The sequence below is a fragment of the Saccostrea cucullata genome, unplaced genomic scaffold, assembly GCF_032062105.1.
Source record: "Saccostrea cucullata isolate Sc308-1 unplaced genomic scaffold, CSIRO_AGI_Scuc_v1 ctg4784, whole genome shotgun sequence".
NCBI lineage: Eukaryota > Metazoa > Mollusca > Bivalvia > Ostreida > Ostreidae > Saccostrea > Saccostrea cuccullata.
Genome location: NW_026940813.1, coordinates 45,619 through 57,803, shown reverse-complemented (window position 1 = coordinate 57,803; position 12,185 = coordinate 45,619). Strand labels below are relative to the sequence as shown.

Sequence of the window (12,185 nt, the reverse complement as noted above, 5' to 3'; positions counted from 1 at the left end):
TATCCATGTATAATTTCAGTTAAATATGACATTTTCCTGTTCAAAGGTCTCTATTCCAGTATACTCTGTATAAAATTAGACAGAGATTATAAAAATAAATTTAAGTCAATTTATTCACATCAGTTTATTATATAATATATAAATATCAACAGTGATTTATTGTATTTACAAATAATTAAATACATCATTGTCATGTTTAGACCAAGATTTTAAAAGGGATATCAAAATACAGTGACAACACACTGGAACTTGTATGTGCAGATATTAGATAATTAGCACTGTTGAGATGGAGAGGGGTTTTAAATATGTTTCTTGGTCTCACGTTCAGATTCTTATCAGAACACGACATCAGGTGACACGTAACAAATAAATGAATATACTATTCAACAAAACAAAAATAACATTCACTGAAAACAGTTGCTCAATAACATATAAATGCCAGTCACTTTCTAATTTCAAAATCCAGTCTTCCTATTTAAAATTAATGAATCCTGAATGAAAATAAAACAAATATATTTATCACAGATGATGAATGACACTACAGCCAATCAGAGTTATCTCCCCCCCACAATATGAACATTCTGAGATTGTCCACGGTTATAATCGTAGTTAAGTACAGACATGCTGAGGTTGATTGACCTGCCTCTCCACTTGAGCTAAGTATTTGTCTGGGATGCCAGCCGCCCTGTCAAGTAAAAATAACAGTATTAGAACCAGAAAACGAAACAATTCACAGTATATTGTACAGGTTCTGGTATACTGTATATAACTGTAAAGTTTAACTTTTGTTGTCTTTCGAACTTTTTTCTGTTGCATGGTTTCTTTTCTTGCCCAATGATTACCAAATCACTTTAATATAAATCAAGAATTTATGTACAGTGTACTAGCTTTTAACATTTCTAAAACTAGATGTATATGTACAACAAAATTTAATCATAGAGCATGTACTATAGTATGGTGGCTTAACACTAAAACACAATGATTCACACTACTGGCACCACAGTCTGTTAAGCATGTTCATTGTTGTGGATTGTCTCATCAATATAACACAGCAAAGCAACAAGCAACAAAAACGTTATTCTGCACAAAGGGATTGGCATCTCTTGTGTAGCACAACTCACAGCAAACTCAAAAACAGAACTCTCAACACAATTTAAAATTAACACAGCTATAATGAAGAATTTGTTCTGTGAAATTATATAGCATATAGTTGTAGATGTAGATTTTAAAAAGTAATATTTGTGTGCATTAAGAGTGTGTTGAGTGCTCTGCTTTCAGAATACTTTCAAAGTTTAAAAATCTCAACATTTTTGTAAAGAGTATTCTGAAAGAAATTAACGTGAACAAACATGACAAGAACAACCAAGCTTTTTTTGCAATATTGCCACACCTGCTTGAGGTTGCTAGACTTATGCAACAGTCACATTGACTTTGTGAGCAACATGACCTATATATTTCTCTGGAATGCCTGCATCTCTGTGGTACAAAGAAAAAATATATTTCTTTAAATAGAGAGGATCTCCAAAGCACTTTAAAACAGATTCTTGTAGTCATGACTTGACATACTTAAGTGTACAACTTTGCTTCCGTTTTTCTGCTTACCTTAATTCATTCAGCTTCTTTTTCTTGACTTCCTCTAACTTCTGCCTCCTCTCTCGGGCCTCCTCGTCTAACTTCACGCCCTCCTCAAAGAATGCGTTCCTCTCGAGGACACGGGCCTGCTCCTTGTTACGGATCTGTTTCCTGACTTCGTCAGCGTGAAGCAGCTTCTTCTTACTGGCCTCCTGTTCCTCTCTCTTCTCCTTCTCCACCAACTCCTTCTGAGCTCTACATTTTAACAAAATAAAAAGCAATTATTTTGTGTTTCAAATTGGGATTTTTTCAATTTAAGAAAAAGGAAGACTAAGACTTATACTTTAAATATGTGCATTTTTTTTTTGTTTTAAATGACAATTTAAGGTGTGCATTAACTTATAGAGAGACGTGCATACATTTCTGATAAAATGTTTTCCATACCTAAGAACTCTCTCAAACTCGGCTCGCTCTCTCTGAGCCTGGACTGCCAGGAAGTGTTCTTTCTGTTGCATTTGCTGCGAGCGAGCTTGAATGAGTGCACTCTCCATTTCTGTCTTCTTTCTGGCCTCTTCTGCCTCCTTCTTCCTCCATTCTCTCTCGGCCTGTTCCTGGGCTCTCTTGGCTCGAAGGGCATCACGCTCGGCTTGCTCATCACGAGCACGCTCCTGAAGGGCTCGTAATCTGGCAGTTTCCTTCTCCTTCTCAATCCTGATTCTTTCTTGTTCCTTTTCAAATGCAGCTTCTCTTTCCTAATCAATGAAGACAAATAAATAGATGTATGAGACCTCAAAATATCTTTTTGTATTTTTATAAATGAAGAAAACTTGTGTTATATTTTTCAAGTGAAGCATTTCCTTGATACAACAAGTCTAGTACTGAAAGCAAACGTAAACTTACTGCTTTCTTCTTCATGTATTCTACAACTTTCTGTTCCTCTGCTACTTCTTGCTCCTTTTTGATTTCCCGTCTTCGCAACAAATCTTCATTGGCTTTGTTCAAGTCCTCCTGATGACAAGAAATAAAGGAAACATGTAGCACAATGTATTTAATTTCTGTCAGTTACCTCCCTTTATCCTGTGTCATATACAGAAAGATAGATTACCATTAATTTAAATCATTTTTACCCTTAGTGACATCTGCTCTGCGTGCTTCTTCTCCAGAGCCACTTTATCCTCGTCCATCATTTTTTCGATATATTTCTGCATCTGTATGTTCTCCTGGTCCTTCCTCTCCAAATCAAACAGTCTCTCCTGTTCGTTCTCCTGGATCTGGTCCAGCAGTTTGGCCGCCCCCAGGAGTCGCTCCCCCTTCCTCTTCTTCTCGATCTCCTCCTGGATGGCGATGGCGTTCTGTCTGTCGACCTCCATCATCACGTCCAATCTCTTATCCTCCTCCATCATCTCCCCCTTTATCTGCTTCTTCTCCAGAATCTGAGCATCTCTGATGGCGTGGCATTTTGCATTAAGAATAAGCTACAAAGTAAAATTAAGGTGACTTATCTGAATTTTATATAGAAATGCTAACTTTTTTGCTCACAAAAGTTAAGGAGATCCTTTTAACTATTTTTTAAGTCCATACCTCATTTAAATGTTTAATCTCATCTTCTTGCTCCTGTCTCATGGCATTTGCCTTGGACAACAAATGTTCAGCATTCTCTTTGGCCTCTTGTTCTAAATCATTTAATTTTTCATTTTTCCTTCTCTCCATATCTTTCTGTTTCATCAGATTCTTTCTCTGTTGACTGGCCTCCTAAGTATCATAAAAACAATTTTTAATAGCGATGACTTGCATTGATGAAAAGTTTTGTTTTTTTTGTTGTCTGAATGTTAATAATTGTAAAAGATTATTATTCTATGAAAGTTACAGAATGTAAAATATTTTCTTTGGTTACAAAATAAGACAACTGTCAGTAAAAGAATTAAGTGTGCAATGAGTAAGTTTTTGAAGATTGGTACTGTAATTACCATCATTTCCTCTTTCTGTCTTTTAATGGCAGCTTCTTCGGCTTCCTTCTGTTCCTTTGTTTTGACTTGAGCCTCCATCACCATCCTGTAAAACTCGTGACGCGGGAGAATGATGGACTGCCCAGAGGGGTCCTCACCAGGGACACTGTCAAAAATAAAAAAATACAGTGTAGCAGTAACCAAATAGTTTGCAAGAAATACTTTCACAAACTTAACAGTTAGTATCAATACTTTGTAAGATGTGACTACTGAAGTGGATCCTTACACTAGATTTCTAATTAGATCCTTTGTTATAACTTGAACTGTTTCTTTGTCACTTTTGCCCCTTTTTGAATTTTTCCTCTTTGCACTTCTTTCTCGGGCAAGATCTTCAATGGAGATCCCCTCATCTCTTACATTTTCCATTTTTTCTTTTAACATTTGATTTCTCTGTCCAACATGGTTAGGGGCACCAAACAATGTTTCATCCACCTGAGATGTGTGACTAACAACTCTGTAATTGCGTGTTTTTGCTCTTCTTGAGGATGATGAGGAAGCGGAACTTCCTGCCGCAGAAATTGCACTGCCAGGCTGAAAGTTAAAATACATTAATAGTAATGCTTATAAAAGTATAACCGATGTTTTCATAACATTTCATCATGCTAGGTTTAAAATTGTACTTGATAACTAAATCAGTAGATATTTGAATGAAAATTTTGAAAACAAGTAAAACGCACTATATTGATTTCATTACTTCAAAATACAGTCATTTGTTTCCTTAATCTGAGGAGAACAACCCCAAGAAAAAAATATATCACATTTAAATTTTAAGTTTTAAAATAGTCTTTGACTATATCCAATGCAAATCTGTAAATTAAAGGGAAATAAACGTAAATTTTGAAGGAGTTTTATTAACTTTAAATGATTCTTTTATAATTTTATCGATTTATCTATTTATCAACTTTTAAAAATCAGATCAGACTGGTTTATCTCAAAGTAGACCAAATCACGATATTCTAGTTAGAATTATGGCTGTGAATAACAAATGATTTATCAGAACGTGCCTGCACTGCAACCCATTTTATTTATCATAGATATCATTTACAGACTCATTTCGATTGCTTCTAGATTTAGTTAGTTCTTATTTAAAAATATAAAATAAAAAGAATACTTACCATATTGTATAAATGCTGTTCCTACACTGTTTTTCGATACCCCTTCACTTTATTGTGACATTACCTGCTGCTATTTACAGTCGGTAGTTATGGTTACGCAATGGCGGTCGGTAACAAAGGACGATAACTCATACAAAAATGTTTGATAGATTGTACATAATAACTTCCTGCAGTGTTGAATATATTTTCAACATTTATTTGAATCATGTTATAGTTAACTTATCATCAAAATAAATGAGAAATGGTTTTTTTTTTTAATTTAAAGATCCAAAAATGTCATTGCTTCTTATGTACAATTTAACAAAGTTTAAAACTCGGCATCTCTCTTGCGTTTGCAGAAAGGAATTTTTTTACCACATGAACCTTGCCTTTAATTTACATTGAAAAATTACAAAATGACATCCACATGCTGTGCTTTGATGAAAGTCAGAAGTTTTGGAGGCATTCCACGCCAATCCTTCTGCAGTAAGTATTTAACATTTAGAAACACACTTGTTAATTAACAAATTCTGCTCCAAGTTTGGTAACCTTCGAGCACTAGAAGTTAATGTAAATATATAGTATCGATATGTGCATGTATTAAAAAAAAAAGAAGAAGAAGGACAGGACACTCTTTTTGAGGCAAATTCGGGTTGGGTGAAATTTTGATGTTTTTGTGATACTATTGATTTCATTAAAAACTATTCAAGTTTGCTGTTTTTGAGATCCTTCATGTTGAATCTTATTAACACTTGACAGAAATAACAATTAATACCAAAGATTTCATAAACAATTTTGTTTTGTTTGTGTAGGACGACTTAGCACTAAAGTATTAAAACATGAGGAGAACACTAATACCTCAGACACCTGCAAGACAAACTCTGACATCAGAGCAATGAGAAATCAGATGTTTTCAGAGGAAAAGAAAAGACAATTGTCTTTGATCCGAAGAGTGGAAAAGATCAATGTTGAATACACCGGAATTCCTGAAAATTGTACACTCTACATGAATAAGGACTTATCAAGCCCAAATAATTGTGCTATGCGTGAGTTTTCTTGTTGTAAATGATGAAGAAAAAATTTGTATATACACATTGCTTTAAACCATTCAAAATACATGTCTTAGGTAGTCATTGCAGTATTTCAGGGTGACTTACATGTACAGTGCACTTTTCTTGTAGACATGAAATCTAACATCAGAACTTTAGCAGCCCTAGCTTTGGTAAATGGAGAGGTGTGGGACATGCACCGACCACTGGAGGCAGACTGTTCTCTGCAGTTTTTGAAATTCCGAGACAGCGATCCAGGGTTATTAAACAAGGTAATTTTGACTGAGTATGATATGAATATTTTCCCTCTAAGTTTCATATTTTGTGGAGCAGATGCTATATGTATGCCTTCTGTAGTAGGCTATGTTAGATCATATTTCTGATTTATTTATTTACAGGCATTCTGGAGAACTGGATCATTTTTAATTGGCTATGTATTTGATCGTGCATATAAAGATGAACACAGAGTTAATGTAATACAGTTTCCTAATAACCCAATTGGTAAAGATTTTAAAATGTTTTGTTTTTCTAATTTTTTCAAGAAAAATATGATATAGTCTGTAGAGATTGCTGTTGAATTCATGTTTTCTTATTTTACCTTTATTTATTTCTGAATATTAGTTGAAGATGGCTATTTTTGCTGTGACCTTGACCTAGGATCTATGAATTCCTGGCAACCATTACCAGTGAGTTTCAGTTGACCATTCACTTCTCCAAACACATTTCTCTCAGTTTGTAATGCACTTATGTCTACATGTAATTAAATTTTGCAAGATCATAGTTTGATTTGGATGGTAAAATGAATCAAAATTGATCACTCTTTTAATGAATATACAGAATGATATACCATAGAAAATATCACAAAAAAGTCATGTTAATATTACTGTGTTTAAAATGTTTCCAGGATGAGCTGAGAGCTATGTCTATGATAGTGTGCTGTCTAACCATGTTAATATTATGATGTTTAATGTTTCTAGGATGAGCTCAGAGCTACTGTATCCAGGGAAATTTTCGCCCCCGTTTTATTTTCGCCCCTTTCGCTCTATTCATGACTGGGCGAATTTAAAACGGGGCAAATTCAAATTACACTGCATAATTTCTTAAACAGAACTATGACTGGGCGAATTTAAAATTGGGCAAAATTGTTCTCAAGTGCAAAAGGGCGAAAATAAGCCTGTATACAGTATGTCTATGATAGGGAGCTGTCTAGCCATGTTAATGTTATGATGTTTAATGTTTGCAGGATGAGCTGAGAGCTATGTCTATGATAGGGAGCTGTCTAGCTAAAGAGGAGTCACACTTTGAGCGCCTGGAGGTGGATGAGAAGTTAGCCTTAGAAATGTTTAAAGACAATGAATACAAGTGTAAGCAGATACCAGAGATAGCCGCTTCCTCTCCCTCTGGGTCGAGGGTCACGATGTACAGACTGAGGGACTACGTAGACATCACTACAGGACCACTCATCGCCAGTACACTCTTCATCTCCATGTACAACATTGTCAAGGTCAGGAAAATCTTATCTGACTAGGTGTTCAAAACAAACCTCTCTACTGATTTACTCCAAACTTTGATTTATTCTGAGTAATTGTTAATAATTGTACATTGGCGGATCCAGAGGGGGGGTTCCGGGGGTTGGAACCCCCCCTTTAATATTTGCCAAGTGGAGAGAGAGGGGATAAAAAGTATTCCGAAAATAAATAATTGTACGTCTAACTCATGTATTGAATAGATAGATTCTCACAAATTTAGTTGCTTCAATTCACCTTCACAATTACTTTTTTTTATCCTGAGAGAATGGTAGAAAATATTCTACTTATTTTTATATCTTATATATATATGTTATGAACCTTCCGAGGTTTAATTTAATATTCGATGCCCGCGATCTTTGGCTGTGTTGACTGCTTATGTACCTTTTTTTGATCATATCTTTTAAAGGAACTAACATGTAACTCTTTGTTTTAAACCCAACACGAACCCCACCCCAAAAGAGTTTTTTTTTTCAAATTCTAAAAAAAGTCTTTGTACTCCTTGGGAATGCCGCAAATCCATTTAATTTTAAGGCTTCAGAAGTTTTTGAAATGTGTTTGTTTTTTTTATTCGGACCGGGGGCACCTTTTCAAAGAAAAAAAGGGACGTAAAACCAGGGACCTATATATTAAAGTGGCACAGTGACGCACAAAGGGGAAAATTGACAAATGTAGAATTTTCGCATGACCTCTGTAAATTTTGTTCAATTCCTTAAAGTATTAGGTTTCAGAAAATTACAGGTTTCAAAGCCTACAAATTAAATTTTTATGGGGAAAAATAAAAGTAAAAATAATTTCTGTCTGCCCCAGAACGAAAATATTGCTAAATACCCTGGTACTTCTTCCTCCCTATTGTACGCTTGCGCAGAAAAGTGTTGAATAAGTTTCCATAGTTACCATGGTCTCAGGTATCCACGAATGAATATAAGTAGACCAAAAAATTTGATGTAATCTTTTTAAAAAGTTGTTAGAACATATTTCTCACCTTTGCATGCTCCAGTTGAATTTTGTTTACAAGTTTGAGCTAAAAATAAGAGTAGCGTGACCTTGACATATACGAAACAACGAAACGGTAGATACAACCTTTGTTTTTCCGGCACTTACATTGTGCAGTCAATTCTTGCAGTTTAATTGTCATATCTTCTCTATATACTCAAAATTTTCATTAGTCTTTCTCTGTATGCTACAGATATCTTAAAATTAAGATATGATTTTGACTCACTGTGCCGCTTTAATATATGTTTATTCACCAATCAAGGGCCCACGGGGGGCATGAACAAATTATTACAATATGATAACATTGATTACAATTCTATATTGTATAATGTAACATGACTAGTGATTAGGTATGACTATATACTAATATTATATAGTGTATTAGTATAAAGATCCCTGGGAAAACAGATCTTCAACCTTATAGATCTTTCCATACGTGTGTGTGTGAATCTTTGCTTGAGAGTATGTTGGGGGAGGGGGGTAAAAGGACAGAACCCTGGAACCCCCCCCCCTTTCAAAAATGGCTGGATCCGCCCCTGTTGTAAGAAATTGATATCTGTGAAAAGGAGAAAGGGGTCATATTTTTGATCCTTTGTTTAGCTTTGATCCTTTGTTTAGCTTACAAAAAAAAAACCCTGATAATATTGGATGTTCCTGTTTAGCTTACGAAGGTTTGTATTTTGAAAATCATAAGCTCAGAATTGGTCCATGTAGAATATGATTATTTATACAGGTGTTTCCAATGAAGTGTCCAGTTAATGGTGACATTACAAGAGTACAGGGAATAGCCTTGCCTCCAGAATTACAGGTAAATAAACCTATTTCTGAAAATTTCTAATTTTGGTCTGTGTGTGTAAGTCGGTAACAAACCGACAACCAACAGTACAAACATAAAGACATACAATTTGTCCGTAACATACATGTACATTCATGCATTTTTTTTTTTTTAACAATTTTTAAAGGAATTCTACGTTAAGCAATACAAGTGAAATTTATTTTTTTCCTTTAAATTACAGATACATTATAAAGCTTATGAATTACTGTTAGAGAGGGCGCAAAGAATGGTGAGTAAAGTATAAACATATCGTACCCACTCCATTTTTAGCATTTATACTGGTACATTTAATCTGTTACCTATGATCAGATGGTTCAAGTTTTCTACCCCGAAACTGAAACAAGAGGCCCATGGGCCACATCGCTCACCTGAGCACCTTTGGTCGGCCATTGTGGCCCCGCCCTACCCCCGGGGGTCATGATATGAACAAACTTGAATTTACACTTGAGGATGCTTCCCTATAAATATGATCAATCATGGCTTGGCTATTCTTGAGAAAAAGATTTTTAAAGAATTTTCCTATATATTTCTATGTAAAACTTTCATCTTTGGTTGGCCATTTTGGCCACGCCCTACCCCCGGGGGTCATGATTTGAACAAACTTGCATCTACACTACCTGAGAATACTTCCATATAAATATGATCAATTATGGCTTGGCTGTTCATGAGAAGAAGATTTTTAAAGAATTTTCCTATATATTTCTATGTAACACTTTGGTCGGCCATTGTGGCCCCGCCCTACCCCCAGGGGTCATGATTTGAACAAACTTGAATCTACACTACCTGAGGATGCTTCCATATAAATATGATCAATTATTGTTAGGCTATTCTTGAGAAGAAGATTTTTAAAGAATTTTCCTATATATTTCTATGTAACACTTTGGTCGGCCATTGTGGCCCCACCCTACCCCCGGGGGTCATGATTTGAACAAACTTGAATCTACACTACCTGAGGATGCTTCCATGTAAATATGATCAATCATGGCTAGGCTATTCTTGAGAAGAAAATTTTTAAAGAATTTTCCTATATATTTCTATGTAAAACTTTGGTCGGCCATTTTGGCCCCGCCCTACCCCCGAGGGTCATGATTTGAACAAACTTGAAACTACATTACCTGAGGATGTTTCCATATAAATATGATGAATTATGGCTTTGTCATTCTTGAGAAGAAGATTTTTAAAGAATATTCCTATATATTTCTATGTAAAACTTTGGTCGGCCATTTTGGCCCCGCCCTACCCCCGGGGGTCATGATTTGAACAAACTTGAATCTATACAAGTTTCATCTTTCCTGGCACAGTGGTTCTTAAGAAGAAGATTTTTAAAGCATACCACCAAATTTTCATTTATTCCCAATTATCTCCCCTTGAATGAGGGCGTGGCCCTTCATTTGAACAAACTTGAATTTTGCTTTGTGGCAAGTTTGGTTGAAATTGGCCCAGGGGTTCTTGAGAAGAAGTCGAAAATGTGAAAGTTTACAGACAGACAGCAGACAGACGCCGGACAAAATGTGATCAAAAAGCTGCCTTCGGCTCAGGTGAGCTAAAAATGAAATTAAAAAAATGTAATTGAGAAAGCAATTTCATTATTAAATATTTACATTTGCTGTGTTTTTCTAGTAAGCCAACTGTGAAATTGATTTGAAAACCTTTTTTGTGTATACTCACGTGTAGAAATATACTCGGAGAAATGTGCTTCAACGTGACATCACAATAAGGCTACAGCGATGTTAGTAAAAGAATGATATAGGGCAGTGAGAAATTCAAATATTGAGTATATTTTTGGTACTTCCAAACATGTAAAATGTAAATGTAAGGAATGTTTTTGAGTTTAGTGCGAGTTATTGGTGTGTGAATCACTCAGCTAGCGCGCTTCATGAAATATGCCTACGTGACAAGTCTGTGTGATTCACACACCAATAACTCACACAAAACTCAAAAACATTCCTTAAATAAATCTTTGTACAGGTATATAAACTTAAAATATAGATAACTCTTATGAGTTACGTTGCTTGTTGTGTATTAGACATGTCAAATGAAATAAGACCAGTACTTGACACTTTTGGCCTGTTTTCCAGGCAGCATCTACTACATGTGATTTCTGTTTAAATCACATCCACAATACTGGTCTCATATGCCGCTCTAGGATAAGAAAGATAACTCCTTACACTGCAACTCTACAGCAAATGCTCTCAAACATTTTGTACTGTACTAATTGTTCCCTATGAAAACACCCCATAAATGACATTAGTGATGTGGCATAGCAGCACATTATGTAACTGTGTTCAGTGTTTTGCAAAACTGCAACAGATTCAAAAATACATGATGTAACATAGCAAATAGCAGTATGTCTAAAATAGCACTAGTTTTTCAGATGGTAGGAATCAGTGAGAGACAGTATTGTCCAGAAAAGGAACATAAGGTCGCATAATATAATATTTTCTTTTTTTATTTTACAGGGTGTTGAAGATCCGTACAGGGAATCTCAATAACAATGTAGTCACAGATTTACAATAAATTATGTTTGTTTACATTTTATTTCAAACTGCCTTGTCTGTTTTTATGTTGTAAGGAAATGATTGATTGCATGTTGTTTAACATCCCTTTTGAGAATTTCTCACTCATGGAGACGCCGCTGCTTGCTGGTGGAGCTACAAATTTTGTCCTATACTTGGCACTCAGGGCCATTGAGCAGGGATGGATCTTTTTCGTGCCAGCACCTACTGCGACACGGGACCTTGGTTTATACAGTCTCATCCACAGGACTGGTCTCCACCTCCCACAGAAAAGAATCATTTGAATATCTTTATGAATTGCGAAATTTTAAAGCCTATTTCTCAGACAATTTTCCTCCTTCAGTTCTTTAACACATCTATGTGATCCCATTTGAAACAGTAACAAAACACATAATCTGTGATTTATTGAGTAATTTGAGCACTTTCATAACAATACATACATGATTGGAATCAGAAGCTGGAGTTGGATAGGAGAGAGAAGAGTTAACAGTTTAAACAGAATGCACTGGTGAATTACATGGCAACGGATAGATGTACATCTCATCATAGCTTTCAAGACAACTTACTGTTCTTAAATTAAAAGTAAATGAC

At 35.3% G+C, this 12,185-nt stretch overlaps 2 protein-coding genes across 3 annotated transcripts; one reads left to right on the top strand and one right to left on the bottom strand.

Annotated features, from left to right (window-relative positions):
• Nucleotides 1-109: 109 nt before the first annotated feature.
• Nucleotides 110-4,814, bottom strand: LOC134256372 (cilia- and flagella-associated protein 45-like). Of its 2 annotated transcripts, XM_062739017.1 has the most exons (10): nucleotides 4,694-4,814; nucleotides 3,805-4,109; nucleotides 3,540-3,684; nucleotides 3,154-3,324; nucleotides 2,700-3,047; nucleotides 2,473-2,580; nucleotides 2,017-2,324; nucleotides 1,603-1,827; nucleotides 1,391-1,476; nucleotides 110-685 (listed from the first exon to the last, which is right to left on the bottom strand). In XM_062739017.1, exons 1-9 carry the CDS (start codon nucleotides 4,694-4,696, stop codon nucleotides 1,410-1,412), a joined length of 1,680 nt encoding a protein of 559 aa, XP_062595001.1. In that variant the 5' UTR covers nucleotides 4,697-4,814; the 3' UTR covers nucleotides 110-685; nucleotides 1,391-1,409. The 2 variants fall into 2 exon arrangements, with proteins under 2 accessions (XP_062595001.1, XP_062595000.1); XM_062739016.1 differs by lacking the exon at nucleotides 1,391-1,476.
• Nucleotides 4,815-5,058: 244 nt separating this feature from the next.
• On the top strand, nucleotides 5,059-11,616 carry LOC134256370 (large ribosomal subunit protein mL39-like). The gene is made up of 9 exons (XM_062739014.1): nucleotides 5,059-5,158; nucleotides 5,485-5,718; nucleotides 5,854-5,993; nucleotides 6,120-6,222; nucleotides 6,343-6,407; nucleotides 6,965-7,225; nucleotides 8,977-9,051; nucleotides 9,260-9,307; nucleotides 11,538-11,616. Exons 1-9 carry the CDS (start codon nucleotides 5,089-5,091, stop codon nucleotides 11,568-11,570), a joined length of 1,029 nt encoding a protein of 342 aa, XP_062594998.1. The 5' UTR covers nucleotides 5,059-5,088; the 3' UTR covers nucleotides 11,571-11,616.
• The last annotated feature ends 569 nt before the right edge of the window (nucleotides 11,617-12,185 follow it).